The 22,963-nt window shown below is 49.1% G+C and overlaps 1 protein-coding gene across 7 annotated transcripts in view; it reads right to left on the bottom strand.

The window, feature by feature from the left end:
• Window positions 1-22,963, bottom strand: part of LOC103127443 (rho GTPase-activating protein 27) — a 104,358-nt gene that overhangs the window by 18,834 nt on the left and 62,561 nt on the right. For 2 of the 7 annotated variants that reach the window (XM_060203313.1, XM_060203315.1), the window contains exons 1-3: window positions 22,068-22,487; window positions 21,150-21,274; window positions 18,277-18,897 (exon numbers count right to left, since the gene is read on the bottom strand). In XM_060203313.1, coding sequence (XP_060059296.1) covers window positions 18,277-18,879 — 603 coding nt within the window. In that variant the 5' untranslated portion in view covers window positions 18,880-18,897; window positions 21,150-21,274; window positions 22,068-22,487. The other 5 variants (XM_060203314.1, XR_009553001.1, XR_009553002.1 and 2 more) reach the window with 5 other exon arrangements.

Genomic DNA, 22,963 nt, shown 5'->3' with positions numbered 1-22,963 from the left:
TTTAATAACCAAAATATATAAAGAACTTGCCAAACTCAACAACAAGAAAACAAATGACCCTATCCAAAAATGGGGAGAGGACATGGGCAGAATATTCACCACAGAAGAGATCCAAAAGGCTGAGAAACACATGAAAAAGTGCTCCAAGTCTTTGATTGTTAGAGAAATGCAAATAAAAACAACAATGAGATACCACTTCACTCCTGTGAGAATGTCATACATCAGAAAAGGTAGCAGCAACAAATGCTGGAGAGGTTGTGGGGACGAAAGAACCCTCCTGCACTGCTAGTGGGAATGTGAATTGGTCCAACCTCTGTGGAGAGCAGTCTGGAGAACTCTCAGAAGGCTAGAAATGGACCTACCCTATGACCCTGCAATTCCTCTCCTGGGGATATATCCTAAGGAACCCAACACACCCATCCAAAAAGATCACATATGTTCTTAGAAGCACAATTTGTAATAGCCGAAACCTGCAAGCAACCCAGGTGTCCAATAACAGATGAGTTGCTGAGCAAGTTGTGGTATATATACACAATGGAATACTACTCAGCTATTAAAAATAGTGATTTCACCATTTTCAGCCCATCTTGGATGGAGCCTGAAGAAATCATGTTAAGTGAAATAAGTCAGAAACAGAAGGATGAATATGGGATGATCTTACTCTCAGGCAGAAGTTGAAAAGCAAGATCAGAAGAGAAAACACAAGTAGAATCTGAACTGGAGTTGGTGTATTACACCAAAGTAAAAGACTCTGGGGTGGGTGGGGGGAGAGTACAGGTCCTGGAAATGGATGACAGAGGACCTAGTGGGGGGTGTATTATTATGTGGAAAACTGAGAAATGTTATGCATGTCCAAACTATTTTATTTACTGTCGACTGTAAATATTAATCCCCCAATAAAGAAATTAAAAAAAAAAAAAAAAAAGGAAAGGAAATAGGTAAAAATGGCGACTGAGAGTGGTGGATTTTTCATGCAGCCACGGAACCCCAATGATAAACTTTATGGCAATAACAAAAAATAAAACCCTAAAAGAAATAAAAAAGAGTGGTCCAGGAGGTGGCGCAGTGGCTAAGGCACTAGACTCTCAAGCATGAGGTCCTGAGTTCAATCCCTGGCAGCACATGTACCAGAGTAATGTCTGGTTCTTTCTCTCTCTCCCCTATCTTTCTCATAAATAAATAAAATCTTTAAAAAAAAAAAAAAAAGAAATAAAAAAGAGAAGACGGTGGGTGGCCTCAGTGGCTCCCCGTGTGATCCTCCTCCCTCAGCCACACCCTCATGTCTGGAGAGGCACACAGTGGAGGATGGGCCAGACAAGCTAGCAGTACTCCACCCCTCAGTTCCCACTCCTTCTCTCAAAACCCTCAAAGGAGCAAGAGGAAAATCCTATCTGGTCTCAGAGGTCAAATACTGAAAACTAGCATTTAGGGGCTTAAGGGGAGGGCAAAACCTCCTTCACTGAACCCTGAGCCTGCCCTGTAGCCCCTAGGAAGGGAAAGGAGGTGGAAAGGAATTCTGATCTCTGTCTCCAGGAACTTAACCATGTCTATGTGCACAGAATCAAGACTGCTTGGTCCCTACCCAGTGTACCTTCCCCAGGACAGTCTGTGTTCACCCCTAGTCTGCAGTGGCCCATCACTCTCAGGGCTTGTATCCTCAAGCCTCAGTATACTGGGGGAATCCAAGCCTAGTCCTGCCCACTCCCCATCCCCCCACCCTGCCTGAGTCTGGTGTGGGCTGGGACCTGAGCAAAATGTGTTGTGTTATGGCCTGAGTGAGGCTCACTGAAACCTTGCCAAAAACATACAGATTCCAAAGGACTCTTCTCAAAAAAGTTGAGACTCTTCCTTTGGCTTTGGGGTAGAAGCTTCATTTGATTAAATGGTAAAAAGAATGGAAAAGAAGATATCTGACTTCTTGTGTAGATTCTGCCTCAGACTCTCTCTGGACAACCTCTTACATCTTTTGGGCCTCACTTTCCTTTACTTATTCTTGCTTTTAAAAAAAGATAGGTGGGGAAAACATCAAACAGATTCTCATGTCTGAGGCTATGAAGTTCCAGGTTCAATCCCCTGTACCACCATAAACCAAAGCTAAGCAGTGCTTAGGGGGGAAATGTATTTATTTATTTAAAGAGAGACACTTGTGCATTGCTGTGCTACATGAAATTTGGGGATCAAACCTGGGGCTCCTGTAGTCAAGTCCTGTTCTCTGCCTACTGAGCAACCTTGCCACCTGTCATGCTCCATAGCAGGGGCTGTCATATCTCAGCCACATAGGGCTGGTTTTGATAAAGAACCCTGCAGCACCCTCACTCCCCACACAGGTTCTCACATTCAGGGACTGGGGAGAAAGTAAAGCCACAGTCCTGCTTTTTCTGATGCTGGGTTTCTACTGAGGGCTCTTAGTACTGGACTCTACCCTCAGTGTTGATCTCATGGGGCTGCCTGCTTGGCCGCAGAGGCTTAAGTGGGGCCCCTTCACAGTCATACCTTGTGGTCTGAGTAAGGCTGTTAGGCATCCAGAAGGCAACCCCAGAGGAATTGGGAACAGTCTGTCTAGAAACTGGCCAGTCAGCAAAGGCTGAACTATAAGCCAGTTCTGGTGGGCAGGTGGTGAGCATGAGGGGTCAGACTTATTTGCACCTTCATCCATCCTTCTTCTCAATACCCCAATGGCAGGCATGAGGTCCTTCTGTCTAACCTCCCTAAATTGAACCTCTCACCTGCTTAGCAAATGTCTGGCCTCAAATCTCTAGCCTCTTTGACCTGTCTTTGTCCTTGTAGCATTTCAACAAATCACCCAGTGCCCACTCAGGGTTTTATGCCTATGTGATTCTACCATGACAAATTCTTTTTTCCTTTCCATCCCCACCCCCAGAGGGTGAGACTGAGAAAGAGAGATACCACAACACCATTCCACTGCTCGTGAAGCTTCCCTTTTGCATGATGTTCCGATGTGGTGTCTGAGGGCTTGAATCGGGGTCCTTGAGCCTGGTAAAGGTGTGTTTTACTCACTGAGCTTCCTCCCAGCCCCTGGTCGCTAGTTCTCAAAAAGAAAAAATGTGGGAGTCAGGTGGTAACACAACGGGTTAAGTGCAGGTTGCACAAAGTGCAAGGACCAGCTCAAGGATCCCGGTTCGAACTCCCGGCTCCCCACCTGCAGGGGAGTAGCTTCACAGGTGGTGAAGCGGGTCTGTAGGTGTCTATCTTTCTCTCCCCCTCTCTGTCTCCCCCTTCTCTCTCCATTTCTCTCTATCCTATCTAACAACGATATAAACAACAACAACAACAATAATAATTACAACAACAATAAAAAACAAGGGCAACAAAAGGGAAAATAAATAAATAAATAAAATTTAAAAAAAGAAAGAAAAAATGTATCTCTGAGTCCCACTCTCCCCTTCTCTTCAGCACCAACTTCTTGAAGGGATGTATGTGTCCTGCCGTCTGGTGTCCTCTCTCACACACCCAGCCCACTGCTTCAGAAGGGCTCCCAGCAACTTCCTTCATGATTGTTCCTCCACCACCACTACCTCTGACCTCTCCTTTCTAGCTTGTTGAGCCCACGCTCCACTTCCTCTGCCCAGCTTCTTCATGCTGAGTGTCTCATCTTTGCTTCTCACTCTAGCATCCTGGGAAAGTCCCCCTAGTGTCACTAGGCTACATCCATCAAGTGCATCTCCCAAGCTGCCAATCTGACTTCCCACCTGGATGCCTTCCATGTCCCCAACACAGGTCCACTTCCTCCTTTCCCTCTCAGCAACTTCTCTGTCACTCAGAATCCTGGAGTCATCCTTGATTCCGGCAGCCTTTAAATCACCTGTTAACAGGCCCTGATGACTGGCCCCCATAAGCCTTCAGACCTCCCAGTGTTTAGTGACACAGGGCCAAAGGGCCAAGGGAACCACACTACAAGTACCAGCTGAATACCAGTAGATATTGAACAGGCCAACTGGTCTGGATTCGTTAGCAGAAAGAAAGAGAGGGGTTGTTCAGAGAGGTTTAAGAGGCAAGTGTAAAGTTCAATCTTTCGTGGCCGAGGAGGTGGCATGGTGGATGAAACACTGGACTCTCTAGCAGGGGGTCCCAAATTCAATCCCTGGCAGCACATGGACCACAGTGATATATGGTTCTCTCTCTCTCTCTCTCTCTCTCTCTCCCATCTTCCTCATTAATAAATAAATAAAATCTTTAAAAAAAATTAAGTTTGGCCTTTCTCCAGATTCTGGTTTAGAGTGGCTGTGCATGCCTGGCTTGAGGAGAATGGAGGAAGCGTGGCTCTGGCCTAGATCTTAGATGATACAAAAGACTTGAGTGTGTTAGATATAACAACAGCACCATATTACTGTAACATTAATTTCTACTTTGGAGGGAGTTAAAGGGGTGCTCAGAGCACTGATCAGGTATGATTTATGGGGGTGCCAAGGGTTGAACCTGGAACTCTGATGCCTCAAGCATGACTGTTGCATAAAATGTGATGCTTTTTCCCCAGCCCTAACCCAGTGCCCTATACATAAGGCATATATCTTACCCCTAAGGTATAATCCTAGCCTCCTTCCCACCACATACATACACCAAAACAAGAAAAGCATCAGTTTTCATTTTAAGAGATGAATACTAAAGCTTTTAAGGATGAAATATGATGAAGTCTGGCATTTATAATTTCTTAGCAAAAAACAAATAAGCACCGTAAATAATAGCTAAATCTGGGTAATAGGTGTAATTACGTTTACTTTAATATTATTTTTGTTTTTTAAATAGATTGGAACACTTTCATAAGATAAAGGAAGAAGGGCCCTAGGTGGTGACACACCTGGTAGAGTGCACACATTACAGTGCACAGGGACCTGGATTCAAGCCCCTGGTTCCCACTTGCAGGAGAGAAGATTCATAAGTGGTTAAGCAGTACTCTTCCTTCCCTCTCAATTCTTCTCTGTATTCTACCCAAGATAGATAGATAGAAATGTTATTTAAAAAAAAAAAAAGCAAAGAAAATTAAAAAATAATACTAGGGGGCTGGGCGGTAGCACAGCGGGTTAAGCGCAGGTGGCACGAAACACAAGGACCTGCTCAAGGATCCTGGTTCAAGCCCCCGGCTCCCCACCTCCAGGGTGGGTCACTTCATAGGCAATGAAACAGGTCTGCAGGTGTCTACTTTCTCTCCCTCTCTCTGTCTTCCCCTCCTCTCTCCATATCTCTCTGTGTCATCCAGCAACGACATCAGTAACAACTATAATAATAATAATAACCACAACAATGGTAAAACAACAAAGGAAACATAAGGGAAAAAATAGCCTACAGGAACAGTGGATTTGTGGTGCAGGCACCGAGCCCCAGTGATAACCCTGAAGGCAAATAATAATAATAATAATTTAAAAAAAGAGGAAAAAGGAAAAAATCTCTTTGAGGCTTTTTTTTTTTCTATCCTATATTCTCAGTGTTGCTGCTCTACAAAGTGTTCAGTATTTACCTGGAAACAGACTGGGCCCACTCACAGCCAGCCCAACACAGACTAAGTCCTCTCTCTCTAGGATGCAGCTCTGGCATCAGGGATCATGGATGTCAGGTGAAACATGTCCTACTTGTCCTTCTCTCCTCCCAGCTTTACACTCCACTGCCAAGCCAAGCAGAAGCTGGGGCTCTAGGTGGGCATGAGTTGGTTGGCACAGGTGACAGTGACTGAGACAGATGCAAGAAGCAACAGACTGTGCTCACTGGGGAATCCCAGGGGGAGGTCAAGTGGCCACATCTCTTGTGACTAGAAGCTGATAAAGAGCCAAGCAGGTGGGCCACACACTTTTTGCCCTTAAGGCTGGAGAACCCAGGAGGCAGGTGGCAGGGAGAATTCCTTCTGGGATGTTAGATGACAGAGACCACCACCCTGTAGGTTTCCCCACCAAATGGGAGATTCCAGTAGCATGCCCCCAGTGAGCAAAGACTTGTCACTGCTGGAGAGTTGAAAGAGAGGGGGCTGGGAGATGGTGCACCTGGTTAAGTTCACATGTTACCATGAGTAAGGACCAGCCACCTGCAGTGGGAGGAAGCTTCACAAGCAGTGAAATTAGTACTACAGGTGTCACTCTGTCTCTCTCCAACTCTATCTCTCTCTCCCCTCTCAATTTTTTTCTGTCCTATCAAATGAAATAGAAAGAAAAAAAGAAAAACAATAATAAATTTTAAAAATTAAAGAATTGAAACAGACCAACAAAGCCAACCAAGAGTCATCAGCCCTAATTATAGCCAAGCCTAGGCCATGCTAAAGTAACAAGTCCCAGTGGAAAGAGGGACATGTTGGCTAAGGGTGATGGACAACTAGGTGGCCATCCAGGAAGAAACAGTTAAATGTATGAGGGCCAGGTGGTGGTGGTGCACCAGGTTGTGTGCACACACTGCCATGCACAAGGACCTAGCTATGTTCAAGCCCTCAGTGCCCACCTGCAGGGGAGCTTCATGAGTGCTGAAGTACTAGTCTTGTGCCTCTCTCTCCCTCTCTATCTCCCCTCCCTCTCAATTTCTCCATCTCTATCTAAAATAAATAAAACTAATTTTAAAATGACTACATCTGTTATAAAAAAAATAGTTAAATGTAGGCCTACATCTCACTCTGTTCACTCAGCTAAATCCCCAAAGCATCAAAGATATAAAGATGAAAGTAATGAAACCATAAAAACGCTCAAATAAGAAAATGTGAGCAAAATCTGTATTTTTAAAAAAGGCCTTTGTAACAAAGACTCAAACCTAAAAGCTGTAAAATAAGCAATCAACACATTTTACTTTTTTTTTTTTCCATCATCACCAGGGCTTCACTACTCCAGGCTGACTTTTTTAGGTAGGAAGGCACAGACAAAAATAAAGAGACAGAGGGAAAAAAGAAACATACCATGCCACCAAAGGTGCCTCCAGTGCAGCAGAGGCCAGGCTCAAACTGAGGTTGCCCACATGGCAAAACAGGTGCACTATCCAGGTGAGTTATTTTTCTGGCCCCTAAAAATGTTTTTTAAGGGGCTGGGTGATAGCACCCAGCATACTTAATTCATACTTTATCATATTCAAGGATACAGGTTTGAGTCCCCAGTATCACATGGGACTACTGTGCAGCAAGGGAAAACTACTTGAACACTGGAGTAGCACTGTGGTGTCTCTCCTTCTCTCTGTCTCTGCTTGAAATTAAAAGGAAAAAAAAAGTCCACTGAGAGCAGTGGAATTATGCACATGTGAGACCACAGCAGGAGGGGAGGGGGTGAAGCTGAGGGGATTAATTTTTAAGAAATTTCTGGGGTTGAAAGAGGTACAGCACATCCTTCTGCATGTGAGGTTCAGTCTCCACACAGCATATGACCACATGTCATTTAAATTTTAAAATATTTAATTGTTTATCAAGGAGATCAAGAACAAAACAGAACATCAGTGCAGCACATGCAATGCCAGGGATCAAACTTTCGGGGATGCTAAATAAATGACTTTTTAAAACAAAAGAAATAGATACAGCCATAATAGTCAAAGGACAAATGGGTGGGGGAGGCTATAGCTTAAGTAATAAAGAGCTACTTTACCTAAAAAAAAAAATCCAGGCCAGGGAGCTGTAAAGCAGTCACACACTAGACTTAAATGCCTGATGTCCCAGAGGTCCCAGCTTTAATTCCTGGCACCACCATGTGCTGGACCTGAGCAGTACTTTGGCCAATTTATATTAAAATAAACAAATAAACAAATCACTTCTTTTTAGAGTAAAGCTCCTAGAAATCTATAAGAAAAACACCAATAACTTAATAGGAAAATGGGTAAATCATATAAATAGACCAAAGATGTTCACTGTCCCTCAAGTGAGAAATGTAAAGTATCTTAAGGGGGGCATTTTACAATTGGATTGGCGCAAAACAAAATTTTTTTGAGGGGGGCCGAGTGGTAGCACACCAGGTTAAGCATACATAGTATGAAGTGCAAGGATCCTGGGTTCAAGCCCCCCAGCTACCCACCTGCAGGGGGGTCGCTTCACAAGTGGTGAAGCAGGTTAGGTGTCTTTCTTGCTCCCACTATCTTCTCCTCCTCTCTCAATTTCTCTCTGTCCTATCCAATAATAATAATAATAATAAAGAGGAAAAAATGGGCTCCAGGAGCAGTGGATTTGTAATGTCAGCACCGAGCACTATTGCTAACCCTGGAGGCAAAAGAAAGACAAAAAAAGACAACTCACTGGCATGAATGTAGGGGAACAGGCATTTTGACCGCAGTGGTAGTATAGCAAACTGGTACAAGTCATAAGGAACAGCAACTTGGCAATAATTAACACAAGCCTACCTTTGACCCAACAATCCTACCTCTGAGATTTACTCTCCAGCTACATGATGACACATGAATGATTATTTATTACAGCATTTTTCACAATTGCAAAAGATGGGACACAGTCCAAACCTCTGTCAACAATGTTAAATACATTTTGATACATTCCCACAATGGAAAAGCCAAGTAACTAAGAGAATAAAGACCAACAGTCTCTATTTACAGCCTCCAAGACACACCATCACATTAGAAAAGGCAGATCAGGGGGTCGGGCGGTGGCGCAGCGGGTTAAGCGCATGTGGCGCAAAGCGCAGGGACCGGCGTAAGGATCCCGGTTCCAGCCCCCGGCTCCCCACCTGCAGGGGAGTCCCTTCACAGGCGGTGAAGCAGGTCTGCAGGTGTCTGTCTTTCTCTCCCCCTCTCTGTCTTCCCCTCCTCTCTCCATTTCTCTCTGTCCTATCCAACAACGAACAACATCAACAATGGTAATAGTGATGACCACAATGAGGCTACAACAACAAGGGCAACAAAAGGGAGAAAAAATGGCCTACAGGACCGGTGGATTCATGGTGCAGGCACCGAGCCCAGCAATAACCCTGGAGGAAAAAAAAGAAAAGGCAGAACAGTAAAGATGCAGGCTCCTGTCTGCCCCACACTAACTTTGTGTTTGAGAGATAATAATCAAGTGATAAAAAGTATATTTATGTGAATTCATATTTCTACAAATAAGTTCTGGATAAATACATACAAATAAAAGGGATGATATTTGAGCTGATGAAAAACAGGACATGGAAGAAGGGGTGTGTGTGAGTTTTCTCCTCCCCCTCCTTTAAAAAAATTTTTTCTTCCTTTTTTTGATATTTATTTACTTATTCCCTTTTGTTGCCCTTGTTGTTTTATTGTTGTAATTATTTTAAAAAACTATGTTACTATATCATTCAGTGAGACAGAAGCTAAAACATACAATTAAAACCTGAAAAGCTACAACAAAATAATATTTCAGAAGATATAAGTACAGGGGCTTATATATGGTTGCGTGCACATGTTTGAACCCCTGGCCCCCATCTGCAAGGGGAAAGCTTCATGAGGGGTGAAGCAGGGCTGCAGGTGTCTCTCTGTCTCTCTTCTACTCTATCTCCCCCTCCCCTCTCGATTTCTGGCTGTCTCTATCCAATAAATAAATAAAGATAAAAAGAAGATATAAGTAAAATACATTTTTTAATAGAGGGATTACTTCAGGGGGTTGAGGAGACAACCTAATGGTTCTAAAAAAAGGGGGGAGGAACTACTTCAAAATTTAAAATACACAGATTTGTACTAATTGAGGGATAACATAGTAACTTATTTTTCACCAGGGGTTTTGCTGAGGTGATTACACTGCTCCTGGTGGACTCTTTAAAATTTTTTTATTTATTTTATTAATGAGAGAGGGTGGAAAGTGATGGAGAGCAGAATACTGCTCAACTCTGGCTTATGGTGGTTCTAGAGATTGAATCTGAGACCTTGGAACCTCAGGCATGAGAGTCTTTTGCATAACCATTATGCTGTCTCCCCAGACCTACTCCCCCCCCCCTTTTAGATAGAGGGTGAGAGACAGAAAAGGAAAGGGAGAGGAAGGGAGAGAGAGAGAGGCAGAGAGGAGAGACACCACAGCACGGCTTCACAGCTTGTAAAACTTCCTCCCTTCACCCTCCCACAACAGATATTTTCATGTGGTGGCCAGGTTTTCGAACCCCAGTGCTTGTACATGATTAAAATGCGCATTCTACTGGCTCCAAGAAGAGATTTGAGTTTTCAACCTAGAAGATCAAGCAGAAGAAATATCCCAAGACTCACAGCAAAAGCACTTAGAGACAGAAATAAAGAGGGAAAAGGTACAAAACTGGGAGAATCCAGTCAGAAGGGCTGACATGCAAATGAAAAAAGTAAAAGACACAATAACAATACAATAGGTGTCCTGAGGCTGAATCTACGTACTGAGTTCAGTGATGGCCAGGAGGAGGTGCTGAGGAGATCGAGAGCCCCATCTCAGCACATCCTATTGAATGTATTTTATTAGCTTCACCAGGGAGAAGTCCAAGCCACTAATGAAATGGAAAACATAGCGGGACAGACCAACCCCAGGAGAGAAAGGAATCAATAGCAACCTAATTGTAGAGGAAAAGAAACCACAAGGCAAGCCAATAAATGTAAAATGAACCACCAGTCATACAACTAAATACAGTGCATCACTTGTTAAAATAAATGTGGACACACTGAATTATCCCAATAAAAGATAAAGTCATGGGCTGGGGTAAGTGGCTCAGTCAAAATTTGGATACTCCCACACTGTTTTGCCACAAGGCAAAAGCTACTAAAGAAATAAGTAGACCATGGAGTATTAGTCTGCAATGATAAAAGGTGATATTGTGACTTTCAGCACAAAATGGATGAAAGTAGAAGTAATTATGCTTAGTGAAGTAAGCAAAGAGGCGCAAGACAACTACTGGATGGCTTCGTTTCTATGTGGAATCTAGAGAACTGAAACACATGAACTTGTAAAAACCAAACTTGTAAGAAACATAAACCCAGAACTAGCCAAACTGTCTCCAAGACTTCATGAAAACTGTATTTGTTGTTTTTGGGAGAAGGGGCAAAAATGATGGTGCTGGACATGGTGTGTAACTATACCTTGTAGTCTTATAATCTTGTAAGTGACTATTAAATTACTAATTAAAACAAGAAATAGCAAAAATAACCATTTACTTAGCTACAGGGAAATATACCATGTAATTTGAAAGTGGGGAGGGGTGGTTAGGGAGTCAGGTGGTAGTACAGCAGGTTAAGCGCAGGTGGTGGCGCAAAGTGCAAGGACCCGCATAAGGATCCCGGTTTGAGCCCCCGGCTCCCCACCCGCAGGAGAGTCGCTTCACAGGTAGAGAAGCAGGTCTGCAGGTGTCTGTCTTTCTCTCACCTTCTCTATCTTCTCCTCCTCTCTCCATTTCTCTCTGCCCTATCTAACAATGACAACAATAATAACCACAACAACTAAAAAACAACAAGGGCAATGAAAGGGGAAATAAACAAATAAAAATAAATAAAAAGAAAAAGAAAGTGGGGATTTAAAAAAAATATTTATTTTCCCTTTTGTTGCCCTTTTTATTTTGGTTGTAGTTATTATTGTTGTTATTGATGTTGTCATTGTTAGGACAGAGAGAAATGGAGAGAGGAGGGGAAGACAGGGGGAAAGAAAGATAGACACCTGCAGACCTGCTTCACCGCCTGTGAAGCAACTCCCCTGCAGGTGGGGAGCCGGGGGCTTGAACCGGGATCCTTATGCCTGTCCTTGTGCTTTGTGCCATGTGCACTTACCCCACTGTGCTACCACCTGACTCCTGGAAGTGGGGATTTTATAAATCTAGAAAAAGGAAATATTTTCTTAGTAAAATACAAAATGGCCAAAATTAACTAACGAACTAGTGGGAAGCTTGCAAAGGATAATTACCACTGAGGAGAAGAGAAATATATCACTTAAAAAAATATCAGGTCCACAGATTTTTACAGTGGCTGAATACCATAAGTGATTAGGAGTCATATATGACATGTCTCCCCAGCCAGTTCCTGGGAGGGGCTCCTCTGACATCCCCCTCACCACCCAGCAGACACTATATTATAACTGTCAGTTTGCTTGTCAGTCTCTTCCCTGGACAGTCCCTGAGGATGGGAACTATGCCTTATTCTTCATTGGCTCCAACTGTCCAACACAGCACCTTCCATTTACAGAGTCATGATGACAGTAGATGAAAAACAATAGTCCAGCATGTAACTCTCCCCAACTCTAGGAGTGCAGAATGGATGGAAAGATTCAAGATGCTGGGGCTGAGTGGTGGTGCACCTGATTGAGGACACATGTTACCATGCACAGGAGCTGGGTTCAAGCCCTGGTTACTAGAGGAAACGTCGTGAGCAATGGAGAAGTGTTGCAGGTGTCTCTCTTCCTCTCTCCCCAATTCTCCCACCCAAACTAAATATTTGCAGTGGGGTTAAACTATTGGTTAAGGGCGGGTAAGAATCTATAAATCCAAAATGAGGAACACTATCATGTAGGTGAGGAAGGAGGGTACTAGTGATTTAGAGACAGACCCCTTCTAGTCCTTTGCATCCTGCCCCCTCCCTCTCTTGGGACTCAAGTCAACCCAGCCCCCAGGACACACCTGGGAAGCTAGCCAAGGACACTTGCCATTCTCTCCTCTAGCCAGGGGCCAGAGATTATGCAGGGTGGAGCCATAAGGTTCCAGAGCCTGACTGGATAGGAAGGAATTCCCAGGACAGCAGCTCTGTGAATTCCTGTGACACCAGACCCCTTCCTCAACTGGGGAAACTTTTTTGAATTTAGCAGGAATCCTTCTGGTCCTGCGCCCCATCCTTGATAGTCCTACACCCCCCATTCCACTCCAACACCAACCAACATCAATTGTTCCTTGTTCCTCCTAAACCCAGCCCCAAATCTCCCCAACACACTAGCATTGAATGAGACCTGGTCACGACCTTGGACTCTTCCACACCTGGGGCCAAGCACTGACCAGCACCTGGGGATGGCCTGGCCACACCTACCACTGGACCCAGGCAGATTCCAGCATAGACAAAGAAAAATTGCTGTAGAGTGAGGCCAACTTCTGGGGCTCAGGAAGGAAGTGGGGAGGGAGGTAGACTCATCTGGGGCCATCTGGGCAGTATATATGTATGTGTATGTGTGTGGGGGGGGCAGGGTGGGTGCTGAAGGAACCAGTGGCTGAGCTGTGAAATGAGGGCCAGGCTGTGGCCTGCATGGAGGAGGCTGTTCCTTTCTGCCTTGGGAGCAGAGGGTGGGAAGGGCTCAGGGCAGCCAGGAATGTGTGTGTGTGGAGGGGCTCTCTAAGAACCAGCTCTTTTCTTTTCTTTTCTCTTTTCTTTCCTTTCCTTTTCTTCTCCTTTCCTCTCTTTTGTATCTCTTTTCTTCTGTTTTTTCTTTCTCTTCCTTCTTTCCTCCTTTTGTTTCTTCCTCTTTTTTTCAGATATTGAGACTTAGAGTGACAGAGATAGAGGAGAGAGGAGAGATACGGCAGCACCACTGTACCATTTGTGAAGCTTTCCCTGTCAGGTGCTCCCATATGGTAGCCAGTGACTGACCCAATTTGGGTATGAACCCAGGTCCTCAAACATGGTAGCATGAGCTGTCCCCCAGCCCCAAGAAGCTACCTCCTCAGTAGCCAGGCGAGAGCCTGGGCAACAGGAGTGGGGCATGGGGCAGGGGTGGGGGGGCTTCCAGGTCAGCCTGGGGTTGTGGGTGTATTTTCAGAGGGGAAGGTCAGACCAGGCAGAGAGAAACCTGCTGGGCCCTAGGATGCTCCCCTCCCTGGGGGGGGGGGGGATATTGGGGAGAGGTTACTGGAGATGAGCAGGGGGAACTCACTGGACCTCAGCTTCTCTGCTCTTACTAGTCCTCTTTTCTAGGAGACTGCCAAAGAGGGCCCAGGTGACTGTCCCAGGCCTGCCCCCATCCAGTCCTGCTGCCTAGTGCTGCTGTGGAGTTTGCCCCAGGGAGGAGGTGCTGGATGGGGATCCAGAGAAGACAATGGGCAGTGACCTTCCCCCAATCCAGGGTGGCAGGTGGATGAGGAACAAAACCGAGTAGGAGGAAGCATGAGGGGAGAGAGTGTTAGGCTGCCAGGGGATACCTCCTCCCCAGGGACCCAAGCCACTGGAGGCCCAGGGTTACTCACAGTTCCTGGGAGAGGAGGAACAAGCCTGGACTTCAGTTGCTACCTCCCTCAGGGGCTCAGGTAAGTTGCCTCTGTGCTGTTTGCATAAGAGGCTGCTGGCCAGGGCCCAGTGGTAACTCTTTCCTTCCTGTGGCCAGTGCCCCTGTAGGGGCGGCTCCAGATCACTGGCCTGTGCTGAGTCCAGGAGGTGGGGATGGTGACCGCACCCTGAAACTGTAACCCAGGGGTGGGCCCCATAGCCACAGGGGTGGAGTCTCAGGGCCCCTTCCTGGAGGAAGGGCCCCTTCCTGGGAGAGGTGTGGGGAGGCAGGCAGAATGCTGGGATCCTGACTGCCCCCCAACCCCCCTCCCCTCTCCATTGTCGCATACACTCTGCAGGCCAGGTAAGGGGCTGGAATCCAGCCTCTCTCAGTGCTGAGTGCTCAGAAAATCAGACACATGCTTGCTTCCTACTTCAGAGAACAGGATGACCAGCCTAGAGGCCACCAGCTGAGACTACTATACCTAGAGGCCAGGGTGGGGTTTGGGGACATGAGGCATAGAAGTGACCTGGATGCAGCCACCTGTTGGCTAGGGGATCTTTGGCCAGTCACTACACCTCTTTGGACCTCTGTACTTGGAGCAGACAGGGGTGACCAGGTGCCCAGGCTTCTGAGGGTGACCCTGACTTTTTCCCAGGCTCCTCTCTCCTACCTTTGTCACTTGAAGGCGGTGCCCCAGAGCTGTGTGAGGCATTGGCAGCCAGTCTCCACTCCCAGGCTCTACCACGCCCTGCTTGACACCTGCTTCTGAGTCCCCTCAGCCACACTTCCTCATATTCTCCAAGTAAGCAGCGTCACTAACTGGGGGGCCTGATTCCCTTGCACCGTGTCAGCCCACTGAGTTGTCTCCCCAGCCTCCAGTCTTAACCTCTGTGTTCTAGAAACCACAGAGTTCTTAGTCATTCTTGAAGCCCCAGTCACAGGGATCTTTCTCTAAACTCTGGTTCCTTCTCTATGTAGTCTTTTAGTGGCTGCAGGACAAAGTCCAAATTCTTGGCAAGTTCCCCGGAGGTGCTGCTGACCAGGTGCCTCTGATTCCTGATGGATGGGAACCAACTTCCCTTAATTCCCTCTCCCCCCAACCCCACCTGGGCATGGACTGCAAAGCCCCCAGAGTGCCCCATCTCTCCCTGGTGTGACTGGATACAGACAGCCTGTGCCATGCTGAACTGAGGAGTCTGTCCCTTTCTAACAGCTCCTGTCCAAGAAGGTGGCTCAGGGACTAGGCTGGGCCTCAGGAACCTTTGAAGGGGATGCCCACCCTGGTGGCAGGTGCTCAGTTGTTCATGCCCAGTGAGTGAGTGAAAGGAGGGGTGGGTGAGAACTGCTTCTCCTGCCACTTCCAGGGAGAAAACAGGAAAGCTCACTTTTCAGGAAATTCTTCCTCTAAACAGGGCAGGGCTTCCTTCTCTATACAGAATGAATTCTTGCCTCTGGAATTGGTCAGGGATAGAGGTTCAGGAGACCCCATGTCTGCCACCTAAATATAGTGTAATCGGAGGGAGGTGGGGCTGTAGCCACTCAGGGGAGGGAGGAGAGGAGTGAAGGAGAACAACCAGAGGAGCTGGGCCGACTACCCAGGTCATGTCACATAGTGGACTGAGGTCAGAAATGGGGCCAGGCGGACACCCAGGCAGAAGAGGGGCCAGCACCACCCAACGCAAGCACCATTCCATCGTCATCTGTCCCCCATAATCCCATGGCAACTGCCAGGAGCTGGAGGAAAGAGGGGCAAAGACACCACCCAGAGACATTGGTTGCTCTGATTTCTCCTCAGAAGGCACCCACACTGGGGACTCTTTTCTTACCATCAGCCTCAGGGTGTCTCTTGGACAGAGCTGCAGAGGTCTGGCTCAAGGGTGAGGGGATGCCCATCTTGTGCCTTGCCAATACAGTCTGTACATGCTCTGAGCCAGGCCCTGTGCCAGAGCAGCAAATGCAGAGGCCCAGGCCAGAGCCTCCCAGGACTGGCAGGCTGGATGCAGAACAAGGAGTGCCAGGGGTACGCCCAGGGCCTTCCCAGGAAGCAGAAGGCTGTTGTGGGTAGGGGCACTGTTATCCGCTTAATCTTTTCCAGAAAAGCTGTTGGACTGGCAGTTAAGGGCACCAGGCCCAAGGAATACAATTGATTTCTGTTGGATCCCCACCTGTCCCATGCAGTTCTCCATCCTGACCACAAGGGGCTGAACCACCCCCTGCAAAAAATCCGAGTAGAGGTGGTGCAGATGCAAAGGACAGCAGGACAAGTACAATCTGGTGGATCACCTTGAGCTTTCATGCTGCACTGGACTGAAGGGTCACAATAACACTGATTACATACTGTCCTGTGTTTACACAGACACTAGAGCTGCAGGAATTAAGTGGTTCATCAGCAGTTGGCAGGTATCTTATAGTCAAATTCCAGTTTCTAACCTCAAAGTCTGAGCTCTGCCCCATAAGAAGGGGAACAGAGGAAAGGTTGAAAAGTCTCCTTCTTCTGGACATCCCAGTCTCAGTCCTGGCATGTGGCAGGCATGACTGTTTCTCATAATTACACAAAAAATAAAGGGAAAAACCAGACACTTACAAGCTTCAAAAGTCACCCATTCACCCACATTGGCCTCCCCAGAGAGGAAGCTCATAAAAACAGTAGGTGACACATGTCAGAAGGAAGTCTGTGCACACTCCACTCCTCCCACTACAGTCTCTCCCAGAAGACTGTCTGAAGTTCAAGATGTCAAGGTCACTGTAGGCAAGATTCTGAGGAATGTATCTGTTTAAAAGATTTGCCTAGGTGCCAAGGGATAGTGTTTTTTGTTGCCTCTCTTTCTCCTCTTGCTTCTATTTGTGCAACCCCACCCCCTCATACCAGGCCTGCAGAACAAAAACAAATGGGCCAGGGAGGATGTTCAGTCATGTCTTGCAAGACCAACTTTCTCTGTTCATTCTCTGGTGCTACATCAATGTGCTTGAGGCCAGGGAGGTGGTGCAATGAATAAAGTGTTGGACTCTCTAGCATGAGGTCCTGGGTCCGATCCCTAGCATTACATGTGCAAGGGTGGTGTTCTGATTTTTCCTCTCTCCCTTTCTTTGTCTATCATAAGTAAATAAATACAGTTTAGGGTTGGGAGGTGGTACACCCAGTGAAGTGCACAGGCTACCCTGCGCGCACAACTAGGTTCAGATCTGCTGTCCCCACCTGCAGGGGGAAGTTTCAGGAGTGATGGAACAATGCTGCAAGCGTCTTTGTTAGTTTTCACCACCACCCCCTCTCCATTTTTTTCTGTCAGAAAAGAAAGTAAAAGGAAGATATTTGTTGTGTTTTCAACTTCCCAAATTAACATGACTGGATTCTGAATTGGAAAGAAAAAACACTTCTCTGCTATAACTAGACTTCTTTCTGAAACTAATCAAAAGTTAAAAAGAAAGAAAGAAACTGAAATATTGGAAGTATCCAAAAAAAGGAAGCACACCCCTGTCTTTCACATCCATTATTTCATATGACCTCCCCAGTTCATGTGAGAAAGGACAAGCCAGCAGGACCGCAATAGAACACAGAGGTGTGCTCCAGTGCCTGGGAATGACTTGTATTGGGAAAGTACTGGGAAAGTGACAAGGTTCATGCATCTGCCACAGGCGCTTGGGGGAGCACCCTGCAGGAAAGCTCATTTGTATGTCTGCAGAGAAGCAAAAACATTTACATTAAATGAGATTAAGAATCACACGGAGCCAGGCGGTGGCGCACCTGGTTAAGCCCATGCATTATCTTGTGCAAGGACCGGGTTCAGCCGCTTGGTCCCCACTTGTAGGGGGAAAAGCCTCACAGGTGGTGGAGCAGGGCTGCAGGTATCTCTCTGTATCTCTCCCGCTCTATTTCCCCTCCCCTCTTGGCTTCTGAATGTCTCTATCCAATAAATAAATAAAGATAATAATAATTAAAATTTAAAAAAGAAAAGAGAAAGACCCACAATGACATCACGCCTGTTCAGTTTTGCTACATATTGACTGAGTTTTAAAGAAAAAAAAGTCAAAACCTTTGGGCTCCAAGGAGTTTTGGCATTTCGGGACTGCAGATAATTTGGTTGTGAGCCTGTAACGCTCTGTGCAGGAGGAAAAGTTGAAGACACTGCAACTCGCCCCCTCCCCGCAGCCAGCTCAGTACAGGTCTCCCGGTAGCAGTTCCAGCGGCTGCAGTCCCCAGCCCGCCTGCTCGCCTCCCCGCCCCGGCGTACCTGTTCGGGGCACTCCTGCCGCGGGGGGCTGCACACGTCCTGGATGGCCTCGTAGATGTTCTCAGAGTCGCAGCGCGCCAGCGGCCGCGGGCACACCCAGGACCCCGCCACGCTGCAGGCCTTGAAGCAGCCGCCACTACCGAGGAGGCCGGCAGGGGGCGCTGCGACCAGTCCCAGGTCGTCCAGGGACTGCGCGGGCCGCACGGGCGCCGCGGGGCGCGTGTACATGCAGGCGGGCAGGCCGGGCGCCAGGACGCCGCGCCGCGCAGGGACGCACAGGGAGCCCACGCGGCCCCGAGGCTCCGCGGCAGAGCTCACGAAGCGATAGTCGTAGGCCAGCGGCTCGGGGGCCGGCGGGCGCGGGCGGGCGGCGGGCGGGGCGGCGGGGTCTCCGAGCGCTGGCAGCTCGCGGACGTACTGCGCCGGCAGGTAGAAGGGGCGGCCGCCGGGCTCCCGCCGCACGTGCCACCAGTGCTCGGAGCTGCGGCGCAGCAGGCGGTAGCGCTCGTTGGGCTGGATGGCCACCCGGCGCCCGTCCTTGCCGGTGTACTCGAAGGGGTGCTCCACCAGCACGTACACCTCCCCCTCGACGTCCGCCGCCATCGCGGCCGGGGAGTTTCTCTGTGGGCAGCAAGAAGAGCGAACCTGGCGGTCAGGAACCGCACTAGGGAGACGGAGGGCCTGGCTTTGAGCCCCGGTGCTGCTGCGCTCGTCGTGTGCGATTGGCCCTCACTTTTTCTTTCTTTCTTTCTTCCTTCCTTCCTTTCTTTCTTTCTCTTTCTTTTTTTTTTTTTTTTTTGCCTCCAGGGTTATTGTGACTCCACTGCTCCTGGAGGCTATTTTTTCCCTTTTGTTGCCCTTGCTGTTTATCGTTATTCTGGTTATTATTATTGTTGTTATTACTGTCGTTGTTGTTGGATAGGAGAGAGGAGGGATAGACAAGACCTGCTTCACCGCTTGTGAAGCGACTCTCCTGCAGGTGGGGAGCCAGGGGCTCAAACCGGCATTCTTACGAGGATCAGTGCACTTTGCGCCAGGTGCACTTAACCCGCTGCACTACCATCTGGCCCCTCTTTTTCTTATTTCTAAAATGGGAGAACTGGGCTGGGGAGATAGTGTAATGGTTATGCAAAAAGATATTCATGCGTGAGGCACCAAAGGTCCTACATTCAGTCCCTAGCACCACCATAAGCCAGAGGTGAGCAGTGCTCTGGTGAAAAAAAACAAGAGTAAAATAGGGGGTGGGGGTGGGCAGTGGCGCATTCAGTTAAGCGCACATATTGCCAAGTGCAAGGACCAGGGTTCGAGCCCCCAGTCCCCACCTGCAGGGGTGAAGCAGGGCAGCTTCTCTCCTGTCAAATATAACAGAAAAAAAAATGGCCACCAGGAGCGGTAGATACGTAGTGCAGGCATCATTATTTTTATTATCTTGGTGGTAATAAAAATAAAATATGAAGAGAAGGCAGGGCCATAAAAATGGGCAAATATATATATATATATATATATATATATATATATATATATATATATATACAGATAGTTATAGAAATAATCGTCATTTCATATCTGACCTTGGGAGAACCACTGCAGTTTCCAGTGGAGGGAATGGGACTCAACTTTGGTTGTGGGAGTGGTGTGAAATTGTACTTCTGTTATTTTGTAAATCACTAATAAGTAATATAATAATAAATAGTATAATAATAAATAATAAAATAAAGTATTTATATATATGAAATAAAATATAATTCGAAATACAAATAAAAAATAATAGGGGTCCTGGACTAAATCATCCCTTGCATTCTTACACACAGTGATGGAATTATGACCACTCTTTCCTGCGGTGGCGGGCACTGTAAGGTCTGAGCCCTGTTTCAATCTCTTGGTGGGGGGGCAGTGCGGCAGGCATTTTATAGCCAGGGAAGTCTTAGCTCAAAGAGGTGGGTGATCGCCTACGATAGGGTGGACGGAACCCCGTTTGCCTAAAATTTGAGTGGCTCTTGGTCTGCGAAGAAGGAGCAGCAGCAGCAACCCCCACCCCCACTCTCAGGGAACTAGAGTCAACAGTGTCACCTGCCTTCAGGCTCTGAGCATTGGCCTGCGGGGTCAGGGTTGGGGCACCGGCTCAGGGGAAGGCCGGCGCGCATCTCTGCCCTGGGAATGTTCCTGCAGCATTTAGTCCAAGAGCCTTGGCGTAAGCGGCCGCTGCTGCCAAGGCCGGAAAACCGGTTCTCTTGGTTTTTCTCTCCTTTCCCGGCCTCGCCTCAGACATGGACCCGAAGCCTGGCCCGCCCAGACTGGTCCGCGCTGCCCCCAGTTCCCCCCTTCCCGAGAGAGGCTCGCGCTCGGGGCCTGTCCACCTGCGCGATGACCTCCACACTGCCCGTGAGTGTCCTCGTGCACTGTGGCACAGTCACCACCTGTGCGATGCGGTGTTTTTTTTTTCCCCTCTGTTGGAGGTTGGTGGTTTGCAGAGGTCTCCGGGAATGACCCCCCCCCCCTCTATTTTCGTTGGCCGGCGCAGCCCAGCTCCGGTGGGTCGGGCAGGCGGGGTCTGTTGTCCCTCCATGGAATCCTGGAGTGGGTGACCTCCTCCAGAAGTGCTGGTTCACCCACTCTAAGCTAACTTACTACACCTCCCAACCCCGGGGCGCAGCTGTTCGTTGATCCCTAGGGACCCAAGCAGCCCGGCCGGCCTGCACTGCAATTCTCCATTTTCTCAGACTTTTCTTGGGGGAGGGGTGTATGCAAACTGAGTCACTGAGCTCTGAGTCCTGGAGGTGGGGGTCAGTGAGCTGCCCCAGGTTGAGCCCACAAATCCCAAGAGGATAACCCCCGACACCGCCCCCTACCCTCCCAACCCCAGGCGCACTCACGTTGGCAGGGCGGGTCTCAGGGAGCCCATGGGTGGGCGGAGCCGGCGCTGGAGGCAGTTCAGGCGCGGGTCATCCCACTGGGCGGGCCGTCCAGGCCTGGGTTGAGGGGCGCCGGGGAGCGCGAGCTGTCAAAGTGTGGGGAGAGGGGCATTTGGGAGGGTTGCACCCCATGCCTGTAGCTGCTGGGTCTGCGAGGGGTAGATGGGGCTGGTAGGACTGAGAGAAGGAGGGGACGCTGGGGGCGGGCCCTGAGCACAAAAGAAGTCTGGAGGCGGGGCCGGGGTTTGGAGGGAAGCAAGCAGACCCCGGAGGGAGGAAGGTGTTGTCCCAGCCCGGCCTTCACCTCTTCCCCCCCCCCCCCCCCCCCGTCTTCCGCCTAGCAGGATTTGTTGTCCCGAAGCCTCCTGCGGGCTCGCTGCTCCGGAAGTGCTGAGCCCAGAGCTCCCGATTCGAGCCAGGTCACCTGCACCCCGAAACACCAGCCCTTTCCAGCCGCAGTGCAGGCACTGTGCGCGCCGGCGCATGGGCCACTGTTCTCGCTCAGCCCCAAAGGTGCAGCTCTCCTGGGCCTGGGAAACTCGGAGCGCGGTTTCTACCGCAGGGGCACAGCGGGGCTCCTCACCTTGGGCCGGGAGGGATGGCGCCCTGTCCCCGGAGCAGGGAGGGGTGGGGAGCGGGGAGGCCGCCCGAAGCGCGGAGACCTCCCATCACTAGCAGGTGCGCAGTGTCGGTGGCCTGACGACCCGAACCACAGCGGCGTCCGCGCCCGTCCCGCGCTACGAGGCTCCCCCATACCCATGGAGGGTAGCCCTTCCTCCTGGGCTGCGCAGCTCGCACTCCAGTGTCCCGGGGTGGGGACGTCTACCTGCAGCACCAACCCCCAGCCCGGGCTCGGCACCCCCGCCCGCCCGGCCTCACCCTGGCACCTCGGGCTGTCCGTCCGCTGGCCAAGCCTGCACTTGCCGGGGCAGGCGCGCATGGGCTCGGCGTCCGCGCCCCCCGCTCAGCCGCCCAGCTCCCGCGCTGCCCAGTTTCCTGTTCAACAATATAGCGAGGGAGGCACCGGTGGAGAGCTCTCGGCAGAACTTCCTCCCGGGCTGGGGTTGGGCCGCCGCTTGGAGAGACAATCCCCGGTGTCCTGGCTTCCTGTCCTCTCTGGGCCGGGCCTGCGTCCCAGGAACGGAGACACCACTCCCTCCCCCGGCCCCTCCCGGGATCCTGGACCACACCTGAATGCCTTCTGGGGGTGGTGGCAGGAGGGCTCCAATCGTGGAGTGAGGGTACAGGAGCCTCCATATCCCAATTTCTGTACAGATTTCCCTCCCCCGACTTGATTCGGCACCGCCTCCCCCTAGATTCTTATCAGAGAAGAGGGCCACCCACCAAGTCAGTCTGTGGCCAGTAAGATCAGAACAACCTGCTGCATTTGTCCCTCCAGTAAGCTGAGTAACACCTACTGCATAGGATTGTGGAGAAGACTGAATGAGGAAGTAAACACAGTATTTTGTTATTACATTATTGTCAGAAGTACACACACTATATTATTACTTTTGTTTTTTAGATAAGCTTTCCACTTCTTGTAGTAAAGCCTCCCAGCTTCCCAGCTTCCTTTGGGCTGGGGAAGGGGGTGGAGAGATACGTGCCCAGGGAGGCACTGGGCTGCCGTTGCAGGAAGCTTCAGTCCTCTGGAAACAGCCCAGCTCTCCTGTTCCTAGCCCTCCATCCCCCACTCTAGCCTGGCTCCCCTTGTCTGCTCTGAGCCTACCATCTAGTACCCCTAGGAGGGAGCAGAGGGGGAGCTGGCACCCACAGAA

Source organism: Erinaceus europaeus, chromosome 12 (genome assembly GCF_950295315.1).
Source record: "Erinaceus europaeus chromosome 12, mEriEur2.1, whole genome shotgun sequence".
Lineage (NCBI taxonomy): Eukaryota > Metazoa > Chordata > Mammalia > Eulipotyphla > Erinaceidae > Erinaceus > Erinaceus europaeus.
The sequence above is the reverse complement of the archived record's forward strand: the minus strand, read 5'-3'. Positions and strand labels throughout refer to the sequence as shown.